Consider the following 26,048-nt stretch of genomic DNA (forward strand, 5'->3'; position numbering starts at 1 on the left):
TCTCTTTAGTTAAATTTATTCCTAGGTATTTTATTCTTTTAGTTGCAGTTGTAAATGGGATTCGTTTCTTGATTTCCCCCTCCGCTTGTTCATTGCTAGTGTATAGAATTGCTACAGATTTTTGAATGTTGATCTTGTAACCTGCTACTTTGCTGTACTCATTTATTAGCTCTAGTAGTTTTGTTGTGGATTTTTCCGGGTTTTCGACGTATAGTATCATATCGTCTGCAAACAGTGATAGTTTTACTTCTTCCTTTCCAATTTTGATGCCTTGTATTTCTTTTTCTTGTCTGATTGCTCTGGCTAGAACCTCCAACACAATGTTGAATAATAGTGGTGATAGTGGACATCCTTGTCTTGTTCCTGATCTTAGGGGGAACGTTTTCAATTTTTCCCCATTAAGGATGATATTAGCTGTGGGTTTTTCATATATTCCCTCTATCATTTTAAGGAAGTTCCCTTGTATTCCTATCCTTTGAAGTGTTTTCAACAGGAAAGGATGTTGAATCTTGTCAAATGCCTTCTCTGCATCAATTGAGATGATCATGTGATTTTTCTGCTTTAATTTGTTGATATGGTGTATTACATTAATTGATTTTCTTATGTTGAACCATCCTTGCATACCTGGGATGAAACCCATTGGTCATGATGAATAGTTCTTTTAATGTGTTGTTGGATACAATTTGCTAGAATTTTATTGAGGATTTTTGCATCTATATTCATTAGAGAGATCGGCCTGTAGTTTTCTTTTCTTGTAATATCTTTCCCTGGTTTTGGCATGAGGGTAATGTTGGCTTCATAGAATGAATTAGGTAGTTTTCCCTCCACTTCGATTTTTTTGAAGAGTTTGAGGAGAGTTGGTACTAATTCTTTCTGGAATGTTTGATAGAATTCACCACTCGTTGTTTAATAGCGTGTTGTTGAGCCTCCAGGTATTTGTGAATTTTCTGGCATTCCGCCTATTATTGATTTCCAACTTCATTCCTTTATGATCCGAGAAAGTGTTGTGTATGATTTCAATCTTTTTAAATTTGTTAAGACTTGCTTTGTGATCCAGCATATGGTCTATCTTTGAGAATGATCCATGAGCACTTGAGAAAAAGGTGTATCCTGCTGTTGTGGGATGTAATGTCCTATAAATGTCTGTTAAGTCTAGCTCCTTTATAGTAATATTCAGATTCTCTATTTCTTTATTGATCCTCTGTCTAGATGTTCTGTCCATTGATGAGAGTGGGGAATTGAAGTCTCCAACTATTATGGTGTTTGTGTCTATTTCCCTTTTCAGTGTTTGCAGTGTATTCCTCACGTATTTTGGGGCATTCTGGTTCGGTGCATAAATATTTATGATTGTTATGTCTTCTTGTTTAATTGTTCCTTTTATTAGTAGATAGTGTCCTTTGTCTCTTTTAACTGTTTTACATTTGAAGTCTAACTTGTTGGATATTAGTATAGCCACTCCTGCTATTTTCTGGTTGTTATTTGCATGAAATATCTTTTCCCAACCTTTCACTTTCAACCTATGTTTATCTTTGGGTCTAAGATGTGTTTCCTGTAGACAGCATATAGAAGGATCCTGTTTTTTAATCCATTCTGCCAGTCTATGTCTTTTGATTGGGGAATTCAGTCCATTAACATTTAGTGTTATTACTGTTTGGATAATATTTTCCTCTGCCATTTTGCCTTTTGTATTATATGTATCATATCTGACTTTCCTTCTTTCTACACTCTTCTCCATACCTCTCTCTTCTGTCTTTTCGGTTCTGACTCTAGTGCTCCCTTTAGTATTTCTTGCAGAGCTGGTCTCTTGGTCACAAATTCTCTCAGTGACTTTTTGTCTGAGAATGTTTTAATTTCTCCCTTATTTTTGAAGGACAATTTTGCTGGATATAGAATTCTTGGTTGGCAGTTTTTCTCTTTTAGTAATTTAAATATATCATCCCACTGTCTTCTAGCCTCCATGGTTTCTGCTGAGAAATCTACACATAGTCTTATTGGGTTTCCCTTGTATGTGATGGATTGTTTTTCTCTTGCTGCTTTCAAGATCCTCTCTTTCTCTTTGACCTCTGACATTCTAACTAGTAGGTGTCTTGGAGAGTGCCTATTTGGGTCTAATCTCTTTGGGGTGCGCTGCACTTCTTGGATCTGTAATTTTAGGTCTTTCATAAGAGTTGGGAAATTTTCAGTGAAAATTTCTTCCATTAGTTTTTCTCCTCCTTTTCCCTTCTCTTCTCCTTCTGGGACACCCACAACATGTATATTTTTGCGCTTCATATTGTCCTTAAGTTCCCTGATACCCTGTTCAAATTTTTCCATTCTTTTCCCGATAGTTTCTGTTTCTTTTTGGAGTTCAGATGTTCCATCCTCCAAATCACTAATTCTATCTTCTGTCTCTTTGAATCTATCATTGTAGGTATCCATTGTTTTTTCTATCTTTTCTACTTTGTCCTTCACTTCCATAAGTTCTGCGATTTGTTTTTTCAGTTTTTCTATTTCTTCTTTATGTTCAGCCCATGTCTTCTTCATGTCCTCCCTCAATTTTTCGATTTCGTTTTTGAAGAGGTTTTCCATTTCTGTTCGTATATTCAGCATTAGTTGTCTCAGCTCCTGTATCTCATTTGAACTATTGGTTTGTTCCTTTGACTGGGCGTCAATTATTTGAGCGTGATCCGTTATCTTCTGTTGGCGTCTGCGCATTTAGACAGATTTCCTTGGGTATTGGATCCAAAAGTTTGGAAGATTTTTCTGTGAAATCTCTGGGTTCTGTTTTTCTTATCCTGCCCAGTAGGTGGCACTCGTGGCACACGTTTGTCTGCGGGTCCCACCAGTAAAAGGTGCTGTGGGACCTTAAACTTTGGAAATCTCTCGCCGTCCGGGAGGTTCGCTAGCCGAAGCGGCTTGAGCCGGCCCGGGGTCCGAACGCAGGGAGGGTTGCTGGCCGCCGCAGCCCGGGAAAGAGCCCGTCCGAATTTCCTAGTCGGCCCTGGGCGTCAAGCGTGGCGGGAGGGCGCCAGCGGCAGCGACCCACCCGGGAGAGTGCACGTTCCTCGGGAGTCACGGGTTTGGAAGGGGCCTCCCCCACCCGTCACCGTTCTCCGCGGCCTGGGGATTTCCAATCCAATTCTCTCAGTTGGTCCGGGGGGCTGCGCGTGGTGTGGGTGCCAGCCGCCTTGGTTTCAGGGGACCGCCTCTCCAATTCTCCCAGCCGGCCCGGGAAGGGGGAAGGGAGTGACTCCGCCCACTTGCCGCCCCGCCTGGTGAGGCCCGCGCGCCTTGGTGATCTCACCCGAGCTGCTTCTCTCAGCCAGCCAGCCGTTCCAGGATGGGGTACGCTGTCTTTTTTTTTTCTGTTGTGGCTTTGGGCGCTTTCTGTATCATTTCTACTCCCCTAGTAGCTGTCCTGGAGAAGAAACTAAGATCCGCGCATCTTACTAAGCCGCCATCTTCCAGGAAGTCCTGTGTATAGGTCTTTTATATCCTTAGTTAAATTTATTCCTAAATATTTGATTTTTGGTTGCTATTGTAACTGAAATCTTTTTCTTGATTTCCTCCTCAGATTTCTCATTACTAGTGTATAGAAACACTACTGATTTGAGGGAGTTGATCTTGTATCCTGCCAGTTTGCTGTACTCATTTATTAGCTCTAGTAGCTTTGTTATAGATTTTTTTGGAATTTTATTTAGTTTTCTTGTCTGATTGCTCTGGCTAGAATTTCCAGCACAATATTGAATAACAGTGGTGACAGTGGGCATCCTTGTCTTGTTCCTGATCTTAGCGAGAAAGCTTTCAGTCTTTCCCCATTGAGGATGATGTTAGCTGTGGGTTTTTCATATATTCCCCTTATCAGATTGAGGAAATTCCCTTCTATTCCTATCCTTTGAAGGTGTTTTCATCAAGAAAGGATGTTGAATTTTGCCAAATGCCTTTTCTGCATCAATCAAGATGGTCATGTGGTTTTTCTGCTTTGATTTGTTGATGTGGTATGTTACATAAATTGATTTTCTTATATTGAACCAGCCTTGCATACCTTGAATAAATCCTACTTTGTCACAGTGTATAACTCTTGTAATGTGCTGCTGGATTTGATTTGCAAGTATTTTGTTGAGGATTTTTGCATCTATATTCATTAAAGATATTGGTCTGTAATTTCCTTTTCTTGTAGTATCTTTGTCTGGCTTTGGTATTAGGGTGATGTTGGCTTCATAGAATGAGTTAGGTAGCTTTTCCTCCTCTTCAGTTTTTTTGATGAGTTTGAGCAGGATTGGTACTAATTCTTTCTTGAGTGCTTATTAGAATTCACATGTGAAGCCATCTGGTACTGGACTTTTCTTTTGGGGGAGCTTCTTAATAACTGATTCAGTTTCTTGTGATTGGCTTGTTGAGGTCATCTATTTCTTCTTGAGTCAATGTTGGTTGTTCATGCCTTTCTAGGAAGTTGTCCATTTCATCTACATTGTTGTATTTATTAGCATAAAGTTGTTCATAGTATCCTGTCATTACTTCCTTTATTTCTGCAGGGTCAGTGGTTATGTCTCCTCTTCCATTTCTGATCTTATTTATTTGCATACTCTCTCTTCTTCTTTTTGTCAATCTTGCTAAGGATCCATCAATCTTACTGATTTTCTCATAAAACCAGCTCCTGGTTTTATTGATTTTCTTACTTGTTTTCATGTTCTCAATTTCATTTATTTCTGCTGTAATCTTCATTATTTCTTTCCTTTTGTTTGCTTTGCGGTTAGTTTGCTGTTTTTTCTCTACTTCTTCCAAGTGGACCGTTAATTCCTCGATTTTTGCCCTTTTTTCTTTTTTGATATAGACATTTAGGGCAATAAATTTCCCTCTTAGCACTGCCTTTGCTGCATCCCATAAGTTTTGTTATGTTGTGTTTTCATTTTCATTTGCCTTGAGATATTTACTGATTTCTCTTGTAATTTCTTCCTTGACCCTCTGGTTGTTTGAAAGTATGTTGTTGGGCCTCCACATATTTGTGATTTTTCTGGCACTCTGCTTATTATTGATTTCTAGCTTCATTCCTTTGTGATCTAGGAAAGTGTTTTGTATGATTTCAGTCTTTTTAAATTTGTTGAGACTTGCTTTGTGACCCAGCATATGGTCTATCCTTGAGAATGATCCATGAGCACTTGAGAAAAAGGTGTATCCTGCTGTTGTGGGATGTAATGTTCTATAAATGTCTGTTAAGTCTAGCTCATTTATTGTATTATTCAAATTCTCTGTTTCTTTATTGATCCTCTGTCTAGATGTTCTGTCCATTGATGAGAGTGGTGAATTGATGTCTCCAACTATTATGGTAGATGTGTCTATTTCTCTTTTCAGTGTTTGCCGCATGTATTTTGGAGCATTCTGGTTAGATGCATAAATATTATTGTTATGTTTTCATGCTGAATTGTTCCTTTTATTAATACATAGTATCCTTCTTTATCTCTTTTAACTATTTTACATTTGAAGTCTAATTTGTTGGGTATTAGTATAGCTACTCCTGCTCTTTTCTGATTATTATTTGCATGAAATATATTTTCCAAACCTTTCATTTTCAACCTATGTTTATCCTTGGGTCTAAGATGTGTTTCCTGTAGCCAGCATATAGATGGGTCTTGTTTTTTAGTGCATTCTGCCAGTCTGTATCTTTCGATTAGGGAGTTTAATCCATTAACATTTAGTGTTATTACTGTACGGGTAGTACTTTCTTCTGCCATTTTGCCTTCTGGATTTTATATGTCATATCTAATTTTCCTTCTTTTTACCTTTACTTACAGTCTTTCTTTCTATACTCTTTTCCACACCTCTCTCTTCTGTCTTTTCGTATCTGTCTCTAGTGCTCCCTTTAGTATTTCTTGCAGAGCTGGTCTCTTGGTCACAAATTCTCTCAGTGATTTTTTTTCTGAAAATGTTTTAATTTCTCCCTCATTTTTGAAGGACAATTTTGCTGGATATAGAATTCTTGGTTGGCAGTTTTTCTCCTTTAGAATTTAAATATATCATCCCACTGTCTTCTCACCTCCATGGTTTCTGCTGAGATATCTATGCATAGTCTTATTGGGCTTCCCTTATATGTGATGGATTGCTTTTCTCTTGCTGCTTTCAAGATTCTCTCTTTCTCTTTGACCTCTGACATTCTGATTAGTAAGTGTCTTGGAGTACGTATATTTGGATCTATTCTGTTTGGGATATGCTGTACTTCTTGGCTCTGTAATTTCAAGTCTTTCATAAGAGTTGGGAAATTTTCAGTGATAATTTCTTCCATTAGTTTTCTCTTCCTTTTTCCTTCTCTTCTCCTTCTGGGACACCCATAACATGTGTATTTGTGCGCTTCGTATTGTCATTCAATTCCCTGAGTCCCTGCTCATATTTTTCCATTTTTTCCCTATATTTTCTTCTTCTTGTTGGATTTCATGTTCCATCCTCCAGTTCACTAATCCTATCTTCTGCCTGTTGAAATCTACCATTGTAGGTTTCCATTGTTTTTTCATCTCTTCTACCTTGCCTTTCATTCCCATAAGTTCTGTGATTTGTTTTTTCAGACTTTTGATTTCTTCTTTTTGTTCATTCCTTGCCTTCTTTATATCCTCCCTCAATTCACTGATTTGGTTTTTGATGAGGTTTTCCATATCTGTTTGTATATTCTGAATTAGTTGTTTCAGTTTCTGTAGCTCATTTGAATTGTTGGTTTGTTCCTTTGACTGGGCCATATCTTCAATTTTTCTGATGTGATTTGTTATTTTTTGCTGGCGTCTATGCATTTAATTACCTTAATTAGTTTATTCTGGAGATTGCTTTCACTTCTTTTACCTAGGGTTTTTTTGCTGGATGAATTTGTTGTCTGTCTGTTCTTTAACATTCAGTTCAGCTTTATCTGGACCTCTGTTTTAGGTTTTGAGAATTCTTCAGTTCTTGTTTTCTTGTTTCTTGCCCTACTTGTGTGGTGCCTTTTTCCCCCACACTTAGGAGGGTCTACTTAGGTATTGTAGACCCCAGCCGGATTTTCCCAGACCAAACTGGCCTCCTGTCAGGAGGAAAGAGTCACCTGCATCAGTTTTCCCTGAGGGTGAGACCCAGTAGGTTGAAAGACTTTCCAGTGAAGTCTCTGGGCTCTGCTTTTCTTTCTTTTTTTTTTTTTCTGGGCTCTGTTTTTCTTATCCTGCCCAGTATGTGGTGCTTGTTTGCCTACAGGTCCCACCAGCATAAGATAACGAGGGACCTTTAACTTTGGCAGACATCCCTGCTGGGGGCATGGTGGAGACAGAGGAGAGGTTGTAGGCTGATTTTAATGGCTTCATCTGAATTCCTTAAGGAAGGGATTCCACCTGAGTTGGGCTTTACCCCTCCCCTGGGGAAGGCACAGGCTCCAGACAGGCCCTCAAATGAGCTTGTTTCTGCCTATGCCTGGGGCAGTTGCAGCCTGAGAAGTCCTGCTGCTGTATCCAGAGGCACTCAAGCTTTTGTAGAAACAAAGCCACTAAAACCTCTGTTTCTTTCTTTTTTTTTTCTTTTTCTGTCAGCCCTGCCCCCTTTTGTTGCTCAGGGGCAAAAATGAGTGACCTCGGCTTTGACCAGGTTCACCTGAGCTGGGGGCCTAGTTTTAGTTGTCAGAATTAGTTAATTAATTCCACAATTGGTGTTTGGTTGCACTGAGCCCCTGCTGCTGGTAAAGTCTTTTTCTTCTCCCCTCTGGGTAGCAGCCTGTGGGGAGGGGCGCTGGTTGCCGCAGCTTGGGGAGCTCACGGTTCTGAGGGGGCTTGTAGCCAGTCCAGCTGGTCCAGACTGGGGTACGCTGTGTGTCTGGTCACTGACATGGCCCCAGGAGCTGTTCTGTATTGTTTCTTGTTATTTAGTAGCTGTTGTGGAGGATGAGCTAGCGCAGATTGCTAAGCCGCCATCTTGGCCCAGAACCTCCAGAATTCTCCCTTTCTACTGTATTTTATGTTTTTCCATTTGCCAAAGTTTTTTCCTTTCCTTCTTATCATTTGCTATATTAATCTAGTTTTTCTTGTTCCCTTTTTTCTTAGTTGATTTGAAAGTTATATATCAGTTCCATTTCCAGTTTATTTCTTAATCTGCCACTAATTCTTGGAATCTTAATAGCTTAGAGCACTTTACCTTTAACATGAAAGTAACAAAACCTGATTTACTCAAGTATTATTAGATTTTATTCCCTGTAATGGAATATTCTCTCCCCCAGATTGCTAGCTAAGTAGAACTAATGAAATGTCTTCCTTTTAATCAGAAGTCTGCCTTTGCCACCTCTACCTTACGGACAAGTATCATTTCTTATTTGTCTTTAAACCCTCTATGCCTAGTCTAGTGTCTGGCAAGTAGTTAGGTATATAATAAGTGCTTGTTAAACTCTGTCAGGAAGTGTAGTTGAATAAGATAGGGTGTCTGAGCAGCAAATCACAGTAGCTTGAGTTCTAGATGTTGGGAGGCTCACTTATGTTTCTGTGGAGGAAATGCGGAGAACATTCCATACCTGCACATAGAGATGTTTGGAGATTAGAGGTGCCCATCAACTGACTAGTGAAAAATGAGAACGAGCTTCAAAGACCAAAGTTGGAAAATCTGCTAGTTTATAAGTCATTATAGGAAAAAATGTAGGAAAGCAGGAAATCAAGTAGAAAAATCTTAGATCAAGGACACCAAGTTTCTAGTCCAATCTCTGCCATTTCATGATGCTGGGCAGATGACTTAATCTTTCTGAAGCTGAATTTTTTCATCTATAAAATGGGGATAACAGTATTTGGCATATGTGGCTGAGATGAGTAGCAAATTACATAATTGCCAGGTGCAATGAACATCACATATTGTTTTTAATTCATAATAATGACCTCAAGTTTTTAGAGAAAATAACATATTATAAGAAAAGAAACTCTTTGGGGTCCATTTTAAATTGAGTTTTGTCAGGTTTTTGAGTGATAAAGCTGTGTGGTCACAGAGAAGGGAGCCTCGGCATCTGGCAGGACAGCACGGACGCAGCCTCCGCACCCTGGGCTGAAAGTGTGCTCCTTACTCTCCTCATGACTTTGAGTAAAACACAGACTCTTATTTCCTCATCTGAAAAATTGTGTAATCATTTTCTTTCTTATTCTTGTGATGTCATGGTGAGGCTCAAATGAGGTGATGAATGTGGATTGTGTTATACATGAAGTGTAGAAGTTTTGGGAAAATATAAGGGACGTGATGATTATGATAATTGTTTTCATGATTACAAATTTAGATGTGGATATAGTTAGCTACTTGTTAGCAAGTTTAGTACATTTTCTTATAAGGAAGGATGTGGTATCCCTTTTATAATTTTGTTGTGATCTGAATTTCAACAGGTCACATTTTCATTTTTCTATTTCATTTTCTATTTTAGTATTTTTTTAAATCAGTCACTACCTAATTCTTCCTTTCGTGCTCCCATCCCCTTCTTTTCCATCCTACCCACTCAAAAAAATGTCATAGAGTGTCATTTGAGTGAAAACCCTCTCTCTGCATTCTTCAGTTAGAAAATATGTGTGAACTGGACTTGAGTGAAAGATCAGCTATCTTGTGATTTATATAATCATTAGCTGGTATAGTTCTTCAGCAGTTTCTGAAATGTTCTTGTAATGATTGATTTCAATAGTATAACCAGTCAGAAACAAGGAAGGTGATTCCCTTCCTACCACCAGCAGTGTTCTCAGTCTCAGCTATTCATGGAATTTGTATTGGATTTTTATATTGATTTATACAGATGACAATTGAAAAAGCCTTAGAATCTAGAGGTCAGATTCAAGTTGCCTCCCTGTATGTGAACTTTGGAGTTAATAAATAAATTACAAACTGAGGATTCAGTCTTAGCTTTTTTTCTTCTCATTTATATTATCTTGCTGTATAACTCTGATAGCCTTGAAAAGTACCAGATTGAGGAAGAAGTGATGCAGGGGAATCTGACCCTTGACATACTACTGTTAACGTAGTCTGAATGTTGTTTTCTTATTTATTGTTTATTGGTATGTTTGTAAACATACAAAAAGGAGTGAAAATAAAAGGCACCCATATATCCACTACCCAGATTTAACAGATTTTAATGTTTTTGCTTTGGAAAATTTTTTTAGAAATAAAATATGACAGGTAGATTAGAGGTCCCTTTTAAAACTTCTTTCTCTATTGCATTCCTCTCCCTCCCTCAGCAGTGGTTGCTGTTATTGCTGTAATATGTACCATTTTGTTTTTACCCTTTTACTATCCATGTATCCATAAACAATATAAATTATTGTTTCATATATTTTATATTTTGTATGTCTTGTAGTGCTCATCATTCTGCAGTGTACTTTTGCCTCACTTGTGTCTGCAAGAGTTCTTATTCATACATGGGTTCAAATTTTTTAACTTAACTTCCATATAGATTTCCCTTTTTATGAAAATAGCATAGTTTATTTTTCATATCTTATTGATGGACATTTGGATTGGTTCCGGTTATTTGCTTTTATAAACAGATGGAATGGATATCTGTGCTTATGCCTCCCTGTAAACATGTAAAAGAGTTCCTTTAGGTTTAGAGTCTTTATCTAGGAGTGAAGTTGCTGGGTTACAGTGTGCGCACATCTTCAACTTTCCTAGAGCAATCAAGTTGATCTTCTACTTTGAAGACACTTTATCCTTCTCCCCCATAGTCTGGAGAGTTCTTGTTTCTCCACACCTTTGCTATACTAGGTATTGTCACACTTAAATTTTTTTTTTTGGCATATCTGGTGGATGTGAAACTGTATCTCATTGTTCTGAATTTTTCTGATTGCTAGTGACCATCTTTTCATATTTTTATGGACAGGTTTTCTCTCTGACTTGTCACTTTCTATTTATCTGATGGATTGCCTGTCATAGATTTGTAGAAATTCTTTCTATATTCTAGGTGTTCATCTCATGTTAATGAAGTACATTACAGATATCAAATTCAAGATCTGGCTTATATGTTAATTTTATGGGATCTTTTTATTGGAATGAAGTTGCAGTTTGGTGTCACTAAATTTTAATGAATCAGTATTTTTCTGTATTGTACAGAAAAGCCGTTTAAGAAAGCTATTTCTGCTCTGATATCTTAATGACAGTCTCCTGTATTTTCTTCTAAAAGCTTTAAAGTTTTCATTCACTTTGAGATCTTTCTTCCATTTAAAATTTGGGTTTTGTTTAGTGTGTGTCAATAACTGAATTTTACTTTATTATTATTATTATTATTATTACCTAGGGATACCAGTAATTTCAGCTATTTATTGAACAATCCAGCTTATGCTCATTGATGTGTAATGCAACCAGTCACATTCATTCTGTTACGCTGATTTCTGCCTATTCCTGCACTTAATACCACATTGCCTTAATTATCATAGATTTCATATCTGGTACTATAGATCTCTTCCACATTCCACTAATATTAGGCCTTTCATTCATGAAAATAGGCCTTCTTTCATGTCCTTTCAAAATACCTTTTAATTTTCTTTATTAAAGTTTTGTTTATCTTTTGTTAGATTTATTTGTGGGTGCTGTATCATTTTTGTCACTAATGTTAAGTGGGATATTATTTCTTTTATATTTTCTAAGTAGTGATTTTAACAAAGGATAATACTGATAGAATTGCAATAGTATTCATAGGAGGGGGAGTAATTTTGGCAGGAAGCCACCAAGTTCAGTTTTTAACAGAGATAAAGATAAATATTTGAAGCACATCTATCTATAAATAATCATTCTTGCTGACTTGACTGAATAGCATTTTCTCTCTGTGCTTCTGAAATATTCACCTAGATAAATATCAACCTGATACAGAGCTTCCAGTGACCCAGAGGTTGGAGAATGAGCTTGAAGTACTAGATGTGGATATCATTCCTGAAGAAGCTCTGTCTGTTCTAGACCAAAATGTAAACTTCAAAGAAGAGGCATCAGCTCTGGCAAAAACAAGAGCAGTGAAAAAGAAACCTGCATCTGAGAATGTACCTTTTAGGAAGAAAGAAGCTCTGGCACCTGCAAGACTCCAAGTATGAAATCTCTGCTTTCTTGTGGCCAATTTATATTTATCTGAAATTAATTCAAGGTAACACAAGCTAGAAATGGTGCAGCCAGTATTTGAGTTGTCAGGCATTTGGATGCCAAAGCCCTTGAGTCCACCTACCTAAGCTAAGCCGATTTAGCTTAGCTCCAGATTGGTTTTCTTAAAAAAAAAAAGTTTAGTATTGGTACCAGGTTAGGGTATTCTTTCTTTTCCTGGTTCAATAGGATCCTAACTAATTGGATGCTAAGGTCATGAAAGGGCAAGCTGTTTTAAATTTAGGTTTTTTTCCCTTCTGCTGTTTTAAGTGTGAGATTTGAGGGAATTGTGGCTTGGTTCTAGCTAAGGCTAAATATCGATAATAATAGTCATTCTAATAATAGTAACTCACTCTAATGTGGCTTTGGGAGCCAGCTGGGTCATTAGAACTTGGTTTAAAACTGTATAAAATTTTAAGTTTCTATTTAAAAGTCACTTACTAGACTAGGGCCATCTCCTAGTCTAAATACCTCTACTGTAATTTCTACCATTTGGATGAGAGTATCCACAGGCTTCTGTAGCAAACCTATATATTGTCAGGTGGCCTATGTCAATATTTAGTATATTTAGCCATTATGACAAGCTATTGACAGGTCATGGATTAGGGTCAAGTCTTTACTCCTTTCCAAACAGATTATTTTGGAGATCACTGGGAAGTCACAAATGAGCCTTTAGAAATTCAGCTTGGTGCTTTTCTCCAGAGACAGAACCTCATTCTCTATAGTGTTTTAAAATAGCCTGATTCTTTCTATTTAGATAGTTTTTCTACCTTCATTGTTATCATACTTCCCCTATGTTAGCCCATTTAATCTTCTAGAAGTGTGGGAAGAAAGTTTTATCCTCATTTTATAGATAAGTTAAGGCTCAGGGAAATTAAGCAATTTAACCAAGAATGATTGATAATTTACTTCTAAACAATACAAGTCAACATTTTTTCTGGCTTCATTAGGAAACATGAGAATAAAAATAAATAAAATGGAATCCTACATATCCATGCCCCCTTTTGCCTACCAGGGCTATTTCACTCTCCATATTCCTTTCCTCACATTTCTACCCCACTGCTTTCCACTCAGTTTTTGCTGAATGAATGAGTAAATTGGGTCGGGATACTTGAAGCTTCAGTAAGCCAAAGGTTGAAATCAGAGTTTCTTTAATATTTTTTTGTTTTTATAATTTATACTTCTCACTTACAGGAACTCCACAAAGCTGAAAGATGTAAACCAAACCAACCTCACAGCAAAAGCAGATTGCAACAGACGACAGTCTCATCCAGATTAAAAATGAAACAACAGCCTGTGATGGATCATAAGACTCCCTGGATACCTCCAAACCCTACATCTCCACCAGCCTCCCCTAAATGGTACATAAAAGTCAAAGGACTGTTTGGATTTGTCATTTTGTCTTTCCTCTACTCATCAAAGGTGACTTACAGCTTAGAGCAAATGAAGCAGCAGCCCTAATTCCCGTTAAGAAAATAGGCTTATTTGGGTAATACATGGAAAGTTTTTGTCCAGAGCCTCTTGGTTAATAGCTATGGTGGGAGTCCTTCTCATAGGACACCCCATCACCCATCGTATAGACGGTCGCTGGCTTCCCTTCACTTGTCCCTTCCCTTATAGATTCTAGTTATTTGATGGCAGGGACTATGCCTTTCTTATCTCTATATGTCTTGTGTCCAGCATGGCACCTGACATTTAATGGCCTAAGTGAATGCATACTTAAAGATAATTCCTATTCCAAGGTAAGATAATTATGAATTATAAAACCATTTAAAAAAAACAGACTTTAGCGAACAATTAGGGTAATACTGACATTACCATCTTATACCTCCTTTTATAGCAAATGGAGGATGAGAAGCTGCTATGCTGAAAAAAATACGGATTTTTTTGTAATATGGAATATCTTTAGTGACCCAAATGTATACATTCTAACAGGGTTTTGTTGAAGTTCATTGCAATTGATGGATGTTCTTTCTTTTAGAAATGTGATTGTGTTGCTGAAACAAAGGGAACTTCTTGAACCCTTTGACACTGAGCCTGAGTCCTGGAGGCTCTCACTCTTCTTTTTTCCAGCTTCCTTTAGAGCCCCTGTTCTCTAGATACTGTTAATTTAATGCTCTTGACTTCTCTGAGCTGGCACCTTTGGAGGAATCATTCAATGTCAGGTGTTAATAACAAAAGTATACTTTCCCACTTTTTGCAGTGCTGCATGGATAAAGGGGAAATCCAGTCCAAAAGATGCCACAGATAAGCAGTCTTTCCAGCAAGAAGATGCTCCAGAGGAAAGCCGTCCACTAGGTGCGGTGGAGCAGGAAGCAGCCAGGTTTGTGCCGGCATTGCCAGTCTTTGAACTTTGAAGGTCTCCTTTTACATTGAATCTAAAAGTGAATCCTATCTTCTCTTTCCTCTAAGAATAAAGCTGGTTATTTAAAATGTAGATTACTAAACCTTTCTGCCAAACTTATAAAGCTTATATTAACCTTTCTTTTATTACTTCTCATTTAATTCATTCAACAATTATATGTATATCAAATGTATATAATTGCTTATTTTGTACATGGCACAGTTGTAAGCTCTACAAATATTTAAAAAAATAGTAAGCATAATCCCAGCGCAGTCAATAGACAGGAAGTGTAATTAACTATAATTTTAAGCAGATCATTTATGTGCCTTAAGAACTAAAGGATTAAGTACTAAGAGAGTTTAGAAGACGGAGAGATTACTTCTTGCCATAGAGATCTGGGAAGGCTTCATCAGGGGAGACAGAAATTGAACTAGGACTTGAAGAATAGGCAGGATTTAAATATGGGAAGATGAGGTGATATTCCGTGGGAGGAGGACAGTGAAAACAGGATGTGTACCTATGGATTTTATACAGAGAAAGCAGTAGTTTAATTTGGCTGAAACATAGGGTAAATAAAGGGAGGAGTCAGTGAGGAGGTTGCAGAAGTGGAGCAAGACATGGTGGGCTTCAAAATTTGGGCTCCACCATGACTACTCCCCTTGCCTGTGGAAGCTCATGAATTCTGGCTCAACATGTGCCTTGGAAACGTGAATCTGACAGGTATGTGTAAGGTAAGCAGAAGCATAGACTCAAGGTAGAGAAAACCAATAAGGAGGTTATTTATTTTAAATCTGAATTACCTTAAGGACCGAAATCAGAACAGAGGCACAGAGGGACAATCTGTAGTGAAGGAGAGGAAAGAAGGGGGTCAGGGTCAGGGAGAGAGAAGAAAAGAGAACAAGAAACAGAGTCTGTAATAGTCCTGTATGCTTTCATTATTCATTCTTCCATCCAGCAGACATTGAGTGAGCACTTATGACAGGCCAGTCCTCATCCCCTGTTCTAGTTTGCAAGCTGTCAGAATGTGATATACCAGAAAAAAAGGGGAATTTATTAAATTGCTAGTTTATAGTTCCAAGGCCATGAAAATGTCCAAGTTAAATCAAGGCTATAAAAATGTCCAATCTAAGGCATCCAGGTAAAGATACATTGGTTCAAGAAGGCTGATGATGTTCAAGGTTTCTCCCTTAGCTGGAAAGGCATGTGGCAAGATCTGCTAGCTTTCTCTTCAGTGGCTTTCCTGGGACTTTGTCTATTTTGTTGGCTCTGTCAGTACTGGTGGCTCTTGTAACTTTACAGAATGGTTCACTTTCTTAAAGGGCTCCAGTAAGCAACCCCACCTTAAATGGGTGGAGACTCACCTACATGGAAACCATCTAATAAAAAACTACCACCTGCAATTGGATGGGTCACTTCTCCATGGAAACAATCAAAGAGATTCCACACAGCAATATTGAATGAGGATTAAAGGACATTACTTTTCTGGGGTACACAGCAGATTTAAACTGGCACATCCCCAATGCTAGGACAATTCACAAATGAGTAAGACGTGTCCTGTCCTTGAGGCATAGCTTAGTAGGGACAGTAAAATCAATTAATACTCTAATAGAAATAGGTATGAAGTACTCATTGTCTGGAGGAACTAGGGAAGAAATCTCAGGGATGACATTTAGGCTGGGTCTTGAAGTGTGTAGGAACAGGTATAGTCAATAGGACGTGGAGATTAGTTGGATATGAGAGGCAAAGCAGACAAAGGATTCAAAGAGGTTTTTGCCTTCCCCCACCCTGCCCATCTTACTTTGGTTACTATTAGGGATTTTAAAGCAATTAACAGCTTTCTCAGGGTGCCCTTTCTTGGCGGCAGCCTTCTTGGCACTGCTCACAGACCAGCTTGAGGGCCAAATTGAATCCTGTAAAAGGGGCCAAAGCAAATGCTCTAAGCCACCAGAGGTGATGCCGGTACTGTTGCTGCCCCACTAGGGGTCGGTGTGCCTTCCCTTAGGGAATGGTAAGTACTTAGTGCTTGAACAGGGATGGGGGCACTGGGCAAGGGGGCTTCCCACATAAGGACACAGCTGCTGCTGCAACCCCTGGGCTGGCCCCAGGTGTACTGGCTGGTCTCCACTTCTGCTGGTGATGACCCTTTGGTATTATATGGGAAATCTAATGTGGTTCTTGACTCGTGGCTGCTACCAGCCTCTCTGCTGGCTTATCTGGGGACTCTGAAGGCCACCCCCTTTCCTCTCAAAGTCTGGAGTGCTTACCTTCGTCAAAGTGAAGGGGTTTTCAGCTAGCAAGCACTTTCTCATGCCTCTTACATTCTTCCTCTGTCACTAGTACCCTGCATTTGTTGACTGAAATTGTTTTTCCAATTACCAGAAGGCAGAAATGAAAGTGGGCCATTAAATAATTTGATTATATTCACATATCCTAAATTGAAATAATCAAAGCCCTTCCATGTACTATAAAGTTTTTCCAAATTAGCTTTTTCCCTTTTGTTGTATTTGGCTTTATTATGCTGTTATGACTCTCTTGGGAGTCCATTTCTTAGTCTAAACCTGAAGATACCACAAAGTCTTTCTTTTGCAGTTGAAAGAAATATCCCAAGTACAGTGGTGGCTAGTTTTCTCAAGAACATTTGTGGGCGCATAACTCTGCACATTAATCAGGAGTGGTTCTACACTTAGATGTCTTTTTACACAGAACACTATGTGGAAGACATTATGGGGCCCAGAGGGTACTTTGCCTACTCAGTCCTTAATGGAGGCAGTATTGATGCCGTGGGGGATCCTGATACCTGGTCTGTTCTGTGGTATTGATACTCTGCAGCTTCAAGGCAGACTTGGTTTGACTCTTTTGTACTGTCTGCTAGGCTTGCTTGGCTTGATGCTGAAACTTCCAAAAGATTGAAGGAACTAGATGAATTAAAAATTGAAGAAATGAAAAAAATACAACAACTGAGGTAAATATCTGTTTCTGAATAGTGAAAGGCAGGCAGACCTATTCCAGACCATCCAGTTATTTTTACAGCCAATCCAGATTGTTTAGTTCTTGTCATACTTAGGTTTACTAGCTGTCTGCCTGCCTAAAAGTCTGTGAAGTCACTTAAGAAACCTGAGGTGGAGCCTAGATTAGAGCCCAAGGGAATCCTACTCTTCTTCCTTTTCTGTGGTACTGAAACCATGCCAGCTTTGAGGCAGCATTGGTGTGACTCTCTGTGCTGTCTGATAGGCTCAGTTGGCTTGATGCTGAAAGTTCCACAAGAACAAAGGAACTGAGTGAACTCAGAACGGAAGAAGTGAATAGCCTCCAAAAACTGAGGTGTGTGTTTGCTTCTGAGGACACATGCCTCTTCTGTTTGGTCTACATAGTTTCAACCATTAGCTTGCATTGTTTAGACCCAATCTCACTGCATGAATGAGTGAATGAATGAATGAATGGGTTAATACCTGCACGTCTGCATGTATGTTATACAGTATTTTTGCTAGAAAGTTTTCCTTCATGTGGAGTTTGGAGAGAACTGAGAAAAAAATCTACAATCTTGGGGAGATTCCACCTGAAAAATCAGTCATATCAGTTTTTTATTCATGCTGCCCTCAAAAAAAGTATGTTTCTCTAGCCATATGCCAGTCCTTCTGAGGGCAGAAAGCAAGTATGATGTACATGTTCCGTTTGTATAGTTAGGCATATAGATAATTGTGTTACACATGTTAGTTTGAATGCAATCTAAGGTTTTCTAATGAGGTTGCTTTATGCCACTCATTCCTTATGAAATACTACCTAACTATATTCATAAAGTAGTTTGTTAAAACATTTAGTTGATGCAATTGCTGCTGCTAAACTTGGCTCATTTTTCCAGCTCTGAATAATAATTCACCCTGAGGTCAGATAAACAGAACACTTGCTGAAACAGCCGTGCATTCTTCCACCAATCGTTATAGACACAGATTAGAAGAGCTGTGGTTTCTTTCACTTGAGGGCCCAGATTTTTGACTGTCATTAAGATTTTGAGTCATAATCATAGAATCTTGGAATCAGAAGGGTCATTTCCCCCATTTGATGCTTCCAGCTCCTGTGTCCTATTTCTACAAACTGACTGTCCAGCATATTCATGCATGCCCCCCGGTGATGAGGTAGTCACTACCTTCAGAGGCAGCTCATTCTGGTCATCTCTAGCTATTAAAAGGGTGACCTTAATATACTGAAATTTGATTACCTGTGTTTTTGTCCTTGTACCATATAATAAAAGCTTAATTCCCTGAACTCCATTAATCCTTTATTTTATATTTAAAAAATTAAGCATATATATATATATATAGAGAGAGAGCATACTTTATGTGCATGCACAATCTAAAATATGAAATGACCCATGCACCACTACCCCAAGCCAAGAAATAATCATTACCCCTACTTCAAAAGCTCCCTGTGTGTCTCTCTCCAGTTCTACCCCCCTCTTTGCTCCAAGAGGCAACCATCCCGACTCCCATATTAATCTTTTCATTTTTCTTTTTTGTATATCTACCACCAATATGTGTATCCCCAACAACATATTGTTTAATTTTGAAAACTGAGATGCAGGCACAAACCTAGCTAAACAAAGAGTGATACTGTTGGTACTAGATGAAGACTGCCAGGGGAAAATAGGCTAAGCAGTCTGGATCATAATCTGACTTGAGCTTCCCTAAGAGTGTGTAGGAGCCCTTTTCCAGGAAATCCTTGGCAACCTAGGGATTACCACATTTGGACATAGGTGAACCAGGTACACTAGACTTCTAGAAGAAGTCAGGAAATATGGACTCTCCTGTAATGTTCTGTTTGTAAGCTCTCTCTGGCCAGCCGTTGAGGGAAGTATACTCAGTAGCAGCAGGTCGTAAAGGTGGGAGCTGGAACTTCTTGACATAGGGATCTCCTGTTTCCAATATCTCATGTTGTCATCTTCCTCACTCGTTTTGAGGGAGGGCATCCTAATGTAGCTTCTTGAGAAAGGATGAATGGAAAGTAAATCTTTTGAGGCATTGTAAGTCTAAATTCTTTAACCCTAGGTATGAGGGTAGACTTCTTTATTCTACCCTAATATTTGCTGATAATTTTATTGGGTGTAGAATAGTTAGTTGAAGACTATTTTTTTATTGGAAATTTTTAAAATTAAACTATTTATTTTGAAATAATTGTAGCTTCCCATGCAGTTGTAAGAAATAATATAGAGCAATCCTTTGTAGCCTTTACTCAGTTTCTTGCGGTGGTAATGTCTTCCCACACTAGTACAGTACCTCAGCTGGGACACTGACATTGATAGGCCAAGATGCAGCACGTGTCCCTCACGATGAAGAACTTTCTGTGGCCCTTTTATGGCCACACCTATTCCCTGCCACAACCTCCCCCTCCCTAACCCTGGCAGCCACTAATCTGTTCTCCATATGTTTTGTGACATCAAGGATGTTATAGAAGTGGAATCATACGGTATGTAACCTGTGGGGATTGGCTTTTTTCCACACAATTCTCTGGAGATTCATCCAGGTTGTTTCATGCATCAATAGTTCATTTCTTTTTTTTTTTTTTAAGCACAAATAATTTTTTTTTTATTAATTAACGGAAAAAAAGAAATTAACCCAATATTTAGAAATCATACCATTCTACATATGCAATCAGTAATTCTTAACATCATCACATAGATGCATGATCATCGTTTCTTAGTACATTTGCATCGGTTTAGAAGAACTAGCAACACAACAGAAAAAGATATAGAATGTTAATATAGAGAAAAAAAATAAAAGTAATAATAATAGTAAAAAAAAAAAACCTATAGCTCAGATGCAGCTTCATTCAGTGTTTTAACATGATTACTTTACAATTAGGTATTATTGTGCTGTCCATTTTTGAGTTTTTGTATCTAGTCCTGTTGCACAGTCTGTATCCCTTAAGCTCCAATTACCCATTATCTTACCCTGTTTCTAACTCCTGCTGGACTCTGTTACCAATGACATATTCCAAGTTTATTCTCGAATGTCGGTTAGTTCATTTCTTTTTATTGCTGAGTACTAGTCCATAGTATGGATGGGCCACAGTTTATTTAACCCTTTACCCTTGGAAAGACATCAGAATTGTTCCCAATTTTTGACCACTCTGAATAGAGCTATTATAAGCATTCATGCACATTTTTAATGCAGTTTTATTGAGATATATTCATACAGCATACAGCCCTTTCACAGTTTATAGTTAATGAGGCACAAGTTTTTGTGTGAACATAAATTTTCATTTCTCTGGGATAAATGCCTAGGAGTGCAATTGCAGTTGCTGCGTTGTATGAATTGCAGGTTTCATTTTGTAAGAAACTGCCAAACTCTTTTCCAGAATGATTGTACTATTTTTACATTCCTAACAGCAGTGTATGAGGGATTCAGTTTCTCTGCATTATTACCACGTTTGGTATTGTTGCTATTTTTAATTCTAGCCATTTTGATAGTCATGTAGTGATCTCTCATAGTCTTTTTTTTTTAATTTATTTTTATTGACAAATCTTCACACACATATAGTCCATATATCGCGTACAATCAGTGGCCCCTTACCCCTCCCTCTCACTGACCACTTGTATTTTAGTCTATCTCTTGGTCGTTTTAATTTGCATTTCCCTAATAGCTAATGATGTTGAACAACTTTTCATGTGCTTACTTTCTCTCCACTTGGTCCTTCTCACTGAATATATTAATAATAGGGTTTTTTTTGTTGCTTTGTCCTGCATAATCTGTTTCCTCTGAGGCTTTGTTTGTTTTGACCTTTCTTTTCCTTCCTCAGTTATCTAGCAATTCTCAGTAATCTTCTGATGTTTAAAAGTAGAAGACTGATTACCCTCTGAGCATGCATGCTTTCAATGTTCAAAAATATATTGTGGTGTAGTTTGCATATAATAAAATGCAAAGCTCTTAAAGGTACAGGTCAGTGAGGTTTGACAGATGCACATACCTGAGTAACCAATTCCCCAGTCAAGATAAAGAACACCTCCACCCCAGAGAGTCACTCTCTCCAGTCATTCCCTACCACCCCTGTACTTCACAGGGGCAGCTACTTTCTGATTTCTACTGCCTTAGAGTAGTTCTGCCTGTTTTGGGACTTCATATGAATAGAATTCAGCAGTATCTACTCCTTTGTGTCTGGGTCCTTTTGCTCAACAAAATATTTATGAAATTCATCCATGTTGTAAATAGATCAGTATAGTTCATTCCATTTTATTGCTTAGAAGTATTGCATTGTGTTAATATCCTATGATCTGTTTATCTATTCTAGGGATGAAGATTTGGATTGTTTCCATTTTTAATTACTATGAATAAAGCTGATGCAAACATCCTTGTACAACTCTTTGCAGAAATGTGCTTCTTTTCTCTTGGATAAATATCTAGTAGTAGAATTTGTGGATCATAGGATACGCAGATATTTAATGTTATAAAGCTTGCCATACACATTTTCAAAAAAGTAATTGTCCCACTTCATACCCCCATCAGTAATGCCTAGGAGTCCTAGTTGTTCTGCATCCTTGCTGACAGTTGGTCTTGTTAGTTTTTTAATTTTTAATCCTCTGATTAAGGTGTGGTGGTATCTCATCATGGTTTTATTTTGGATTTTCTTGAAGATTGTTGATGGTGAACACCTTTTCTAGTGCTTATTGTAAAGTGTCTGTTCAAGTCTTTTGCCTGTTATTTATTTTTTTGTTATTGATATGCAAGATTATTTTATTTTATTTTATTTTCTGGATATGAGTCTTGTTTCAGAAATGTACAACAAATATTTTCTCCTGGTTCTGTGGTTTGCCTATACATTCTTAATAGTATCTTTAGATAAATAGAAGTTTTAAAAATTTCAAGTAATACCAGTTTATCAATTTTTTCTTTCATGGTTAGTGTTTTCTGTGAATTGTCTAAGAAGTCATTGCCTGTGCTAAGATTTCAAAGCTATTCTATGTTTTCTTCTAAATGCTTTATAGATTTAGTTTTTATTTTAATGTTTATCATCCATTTTGCAATAATTTTTATAAAGGAGATGAAATGCAGATCATTTTTTTTTTCTTATGGATATCTGGTTATCTGTACTATCATCTCATGAAAGGATTCCTGAAACTTTAGAGTCTTCTAGGGTGGGCATTTATTTATTTATTTATTTATGTATTATTATTATTTTTTAAAACATAACAACATACAAACATGAACATTCTTACCATATGATCATTCCATTCTTGGTATGTAACTCACAGTATCACCACATAGTTACATATTTATCATCATGATCAGCTCTCAGAACATTTGCATCAATCCAGAAAAAGAAATAGAAAGAAAAAAGAAAAAAATTTGTACATGCCATACCCCTTACCCTTCCCCCTCACCAATCACCAGCATTTCAACTCACTAAATTTATTTTAATATTTGTTCCCTCTATTATTTATTTATTTTTAATCTATATGTTTTACTCATCTGTTGATAAGGTAGATAAAAGGAGCATCAGACACAAGGTTTTCACAATCACACAGTCACATTGTGAAAGCTGTAGCATTATACAATCATCTTCAAGAAACATGGCTACTGGACACAGCTCTACATTTTCAGGCAATTCCCTCCAGCCTCTCCATTACATGTTAACTAAAAAGGTGATTATCTATATAATGCATAAGAATAACCTCTAGGATAACCTCTCAACTCTGTTTGGAATCTCTCAGCCATTGACACTTTATTTTGTCTCATTTCGCTCTTCCTCCTTTTGGTTGAGTAGGTTTTCTCAATCCCTTGATGCTGATTCCCAGCTCATTCTAGGATTTCTGTCCCGCATTGCCAGGAAGGTTTAAATTGGTCTTCAGATCTTTCCTTTGGGGCTGCTCAGATTTCCCAGAGACAAAGTTTTCTCATCTCCTGCCTGGTCTGGATGCCAGCATCCTAGGGGCTGTGGGAGGGGTAGAGTGGTGGGTGGGTCTTCACATTCAGCCTTCAGCATGCATATATGATACCCTCTTTTCAGTGTGGCACCTATAGCCTGTATTGTGATTGGTGTCCCTTAGTCAAGAGACCATCTGTTTTACCCTTTCCAGAGAGTAAGTGACCAGACTTCTCTTAGAGTTGGAGAGAGGCAAGCCCAGTTTTGTGAAATAGGGAAGGGATCTAGGGACCTGATTTCTCAAACGTCATTAGACTCTTGTCTACCATATTTAAGCCACCTTCTCCAAACTCCCCCCTGGTCTAGAGTTATCTGGTCTTGCCAGTACTGTACCTATTTTTATTAGCCCTACAAAGATGTTGGTTCTCAGTTTTTCCCATTGCTGACTGACCTGGAATTCAGCTTTTTGAGGCAAGCTAAGCTAGTTATCACGTTGTCCTTTGGTTTTCCAGCACCAAGTATATTTTTTTCGTTTGGTCCTTATAAGTTTATTTCTTGGGGAAAAAAGCTCTTTTGTTTTAGTGGGGTATAGGGTGGTAGTTTCATTTGTTCACTCTTTCACCTTAACCTAGACATCTTCTGTTGAGTAGTTTAAGAGCAGTCATTATTTTTTAAAAATGTACTAAACACCTAAAATACTTCTTCAGATGTTGGCTAAACCCTCCCACCCAAAGCATGGCCAGGACCAGCAACATTGCATTATGTGGGAGGTTGTTAGAAATGCAGAATCTCAGGCCTCATCCAGACCAACTGAATGAGAACTGTGTTTTAACAAGATCCCCTGGATATTTATTGGTCATTGAGATTAGAGAAGCACTGTAGTATTTATAATCTTTTAATTTTCCCTCACCTGGAGTGGTAAATAAATGTACAAAATAGGATCTATTCTTGCTTTCTATTTTAATTTTCAATTTTATTTCTAAATAGTGTTTCTGCTTCCCAGTTAGCGGACAATGTAGAGAAGGCAGTTCTGGAGCGTTTGAAGCCTCTCTTGGTCAAGGCCCAGGTAATCTAATTCATCTCATTTGCTTGCCTTTTGAAAGTTCTAGAATAAAAAGAGTTGCTGCAGAGGTTACACTGACCCTTTGTAGGTCTAAGTGTCTGCCAACTGGAAGCTGCAGGCTTGATACATGGTGCCGAATATGGGCAGAGTGCTTCCTGGACCCCTTTCAGGTGCCCCAGACAGCACACACTATTGGTGTGTCTTCATTGTGGATAAAGGAATAGAAATAAGGATGAAAGAGAGAAAATTCCACTTTTGAGAAAGGTGAGGTTTTACTTGGGGGAAAGAGTTTAGATTGCTGTTTCTATTCCTAATGAAATGCTGTGGTGTTTCATCTCAGTGGTTTAAAACAATTGGCTCCATTTTTCCAAAGGAGGGAGGTGTAAGGACAGCTTCTGTACATAAACCAGTACTTTCTTGAAGATGAATTACATATGGTCTCATCAGCAGAGTGTGCCACATTCTAGGGCCAGACCCAGTAGGTCCCCCCTGGAAGTAGAAGCAGTCTTGTTGTATGAGTAGATGGGGGCCCAGAAGAATATTCTGATCTTTCTGGGTCCCTGGATAGATGGCTAAACTTCTTTCTGTGTTTCTAGTTTAAGAAATGTTAACTTATTGTTAGAGACCATGGAAGTCTCGGGAATGGAGAATTGGGAAGGCTCTTAGAGATTCAGTAGTCCAACCTCCTTGTTTTATTGTTGAGAAAACGGGAGAACAGAGAAATTGAGGGACTTGTGTAAAAATGCACAGCTCTTCTGGCAGTGTTTCCAAAGTTGAGGGAAGAAGAAGGATGGAAAACTAGACCGACACATAGCATTTATTTTCATGAAGACACAGTGCTTTGAATTGCTGCAAAAGGCCTAATATAGCTAAAGCTAATGCACAATGCCATGCTGAAATTATTCCTATAACACCATTCATTTGTTCTAATATAGGTTATAAGTGTTTCTAACATTAAAATATTTGTCTATTTTAATAGAGAGTCAATTCTTCTCTGGAGGCAAATACGTATTTGAAGGATCACCCATCAGTAAACACAGAGAGATCCCAGCCTGCAGAGGAGGTCTGTGCTCTGCAGTGTTGATATTCTGGACTGACACTGGTATTAATACATGATAATGTCTTTGATTTTAAGGAAAATGATATGCAGATTACTTTGCAAACAGTAGATTATTCTGCTCAAACAGGGTGGGAATTATTTTTCATATTTGGCATGTTAATTCTTACAATGTATATTTAGTGTTGTAACTTAGATCAGCCTTGTACACAGCTCACAGATCTGTGGAGCCACAGGTTTTTGCCAGTGGCTCCTTCTCGCCCCTCCTGATGACACAGCATGTGCACAGAACAGCCCTGGGGCCTGATAGCTGCAACAGAACGAGGGCAGCCCAAGGTGACTCTCATTCAGCCTAGTTGCCCACATAACTGGCCTAATTTCCTTTATTCTTAGGGCTAATATTTGTCATGAGGCAAGCATGCTTTCAGTGCCTTGTGTTTGACCATATGTGGCCTAGCAGAAAGAAAAGGTGGCCTAGGAAAAAATGGAAACATTTGAGAAAAATAAAAACATATTTTGTTGTTATCCACCCTTCTCTTCCTCTGGAGGGCTTGTTTTTAACATTCGTGGGACTGTTCGTACCCTGCCTAGGCTTAGGTATGGGGAATGGAAAGTACAAGCTGTGTCCATCAGATCTCAGGAGAGGTTAGAAAGAAACCTATTGCTTTACTTGCATGGAAGTC

At 38.2% G+C, this 26,048-nt stretch overlaps 1 protein-coding gene across 4 annotated transcripts in view; it reads left to right on the forward strand.

Annotated features, from left to right (window-relative positions):
- KIAA0753 (KIAA0753 ortholog) overlaps positions 1–26,048 on the forward strand; it is a 76,011-nt gene that overhangs the window by 33,649 nt on the left and 16,314 nt on the right. For 3 of the 4 annotated variants that reach the window (XM_077165612.1, XM_077165611.1, XM_077165613.1), the window contains exons 8-13: positions 11,770–11,999; positions 13,243–13,409; positions 14,252–14,371; positions 17,265–17,354; positions 24,233–24,311; positions 25,288–25,371. In XM_077165612.1, coding sequence (XP_077021727.1) covers positions 11,770–11,999; positions 13,243–13,409; positions 14,252–14,371; positions 17,265–17,354; positions 24,233–24,311; positions 25,288–25,371 — 770 coding nt within the window. Of the gene's footprint in view, positions 1–11,769; positions 12,000–13,242; positions 13,410–14,251; positions 14,372–17,264; positions 17,355–17,623; positions 17,714–24,232; positions 24,312–25,287; positions 25,372–26,048 lie in introns of all 4 variants that reach the window. The other variant, XM_077165614.1, reaches the window with a different exon arrangement.

The sequence above is a fragment of the Tamandua tetradactyla genome, chromosome 6, assembly GCF_023851605.1.
Source record: "Tamandua tetradactyla isolate mTamTet1 chromosome 6, mTamTet1.pri, whole genome shotgun sequence".
NCBI lineage: Eukaryota > Metazoa > Chordata > Mammalia > Pilosa > Myrmecophagidae > Tamandua > Tamandua tetradactyla.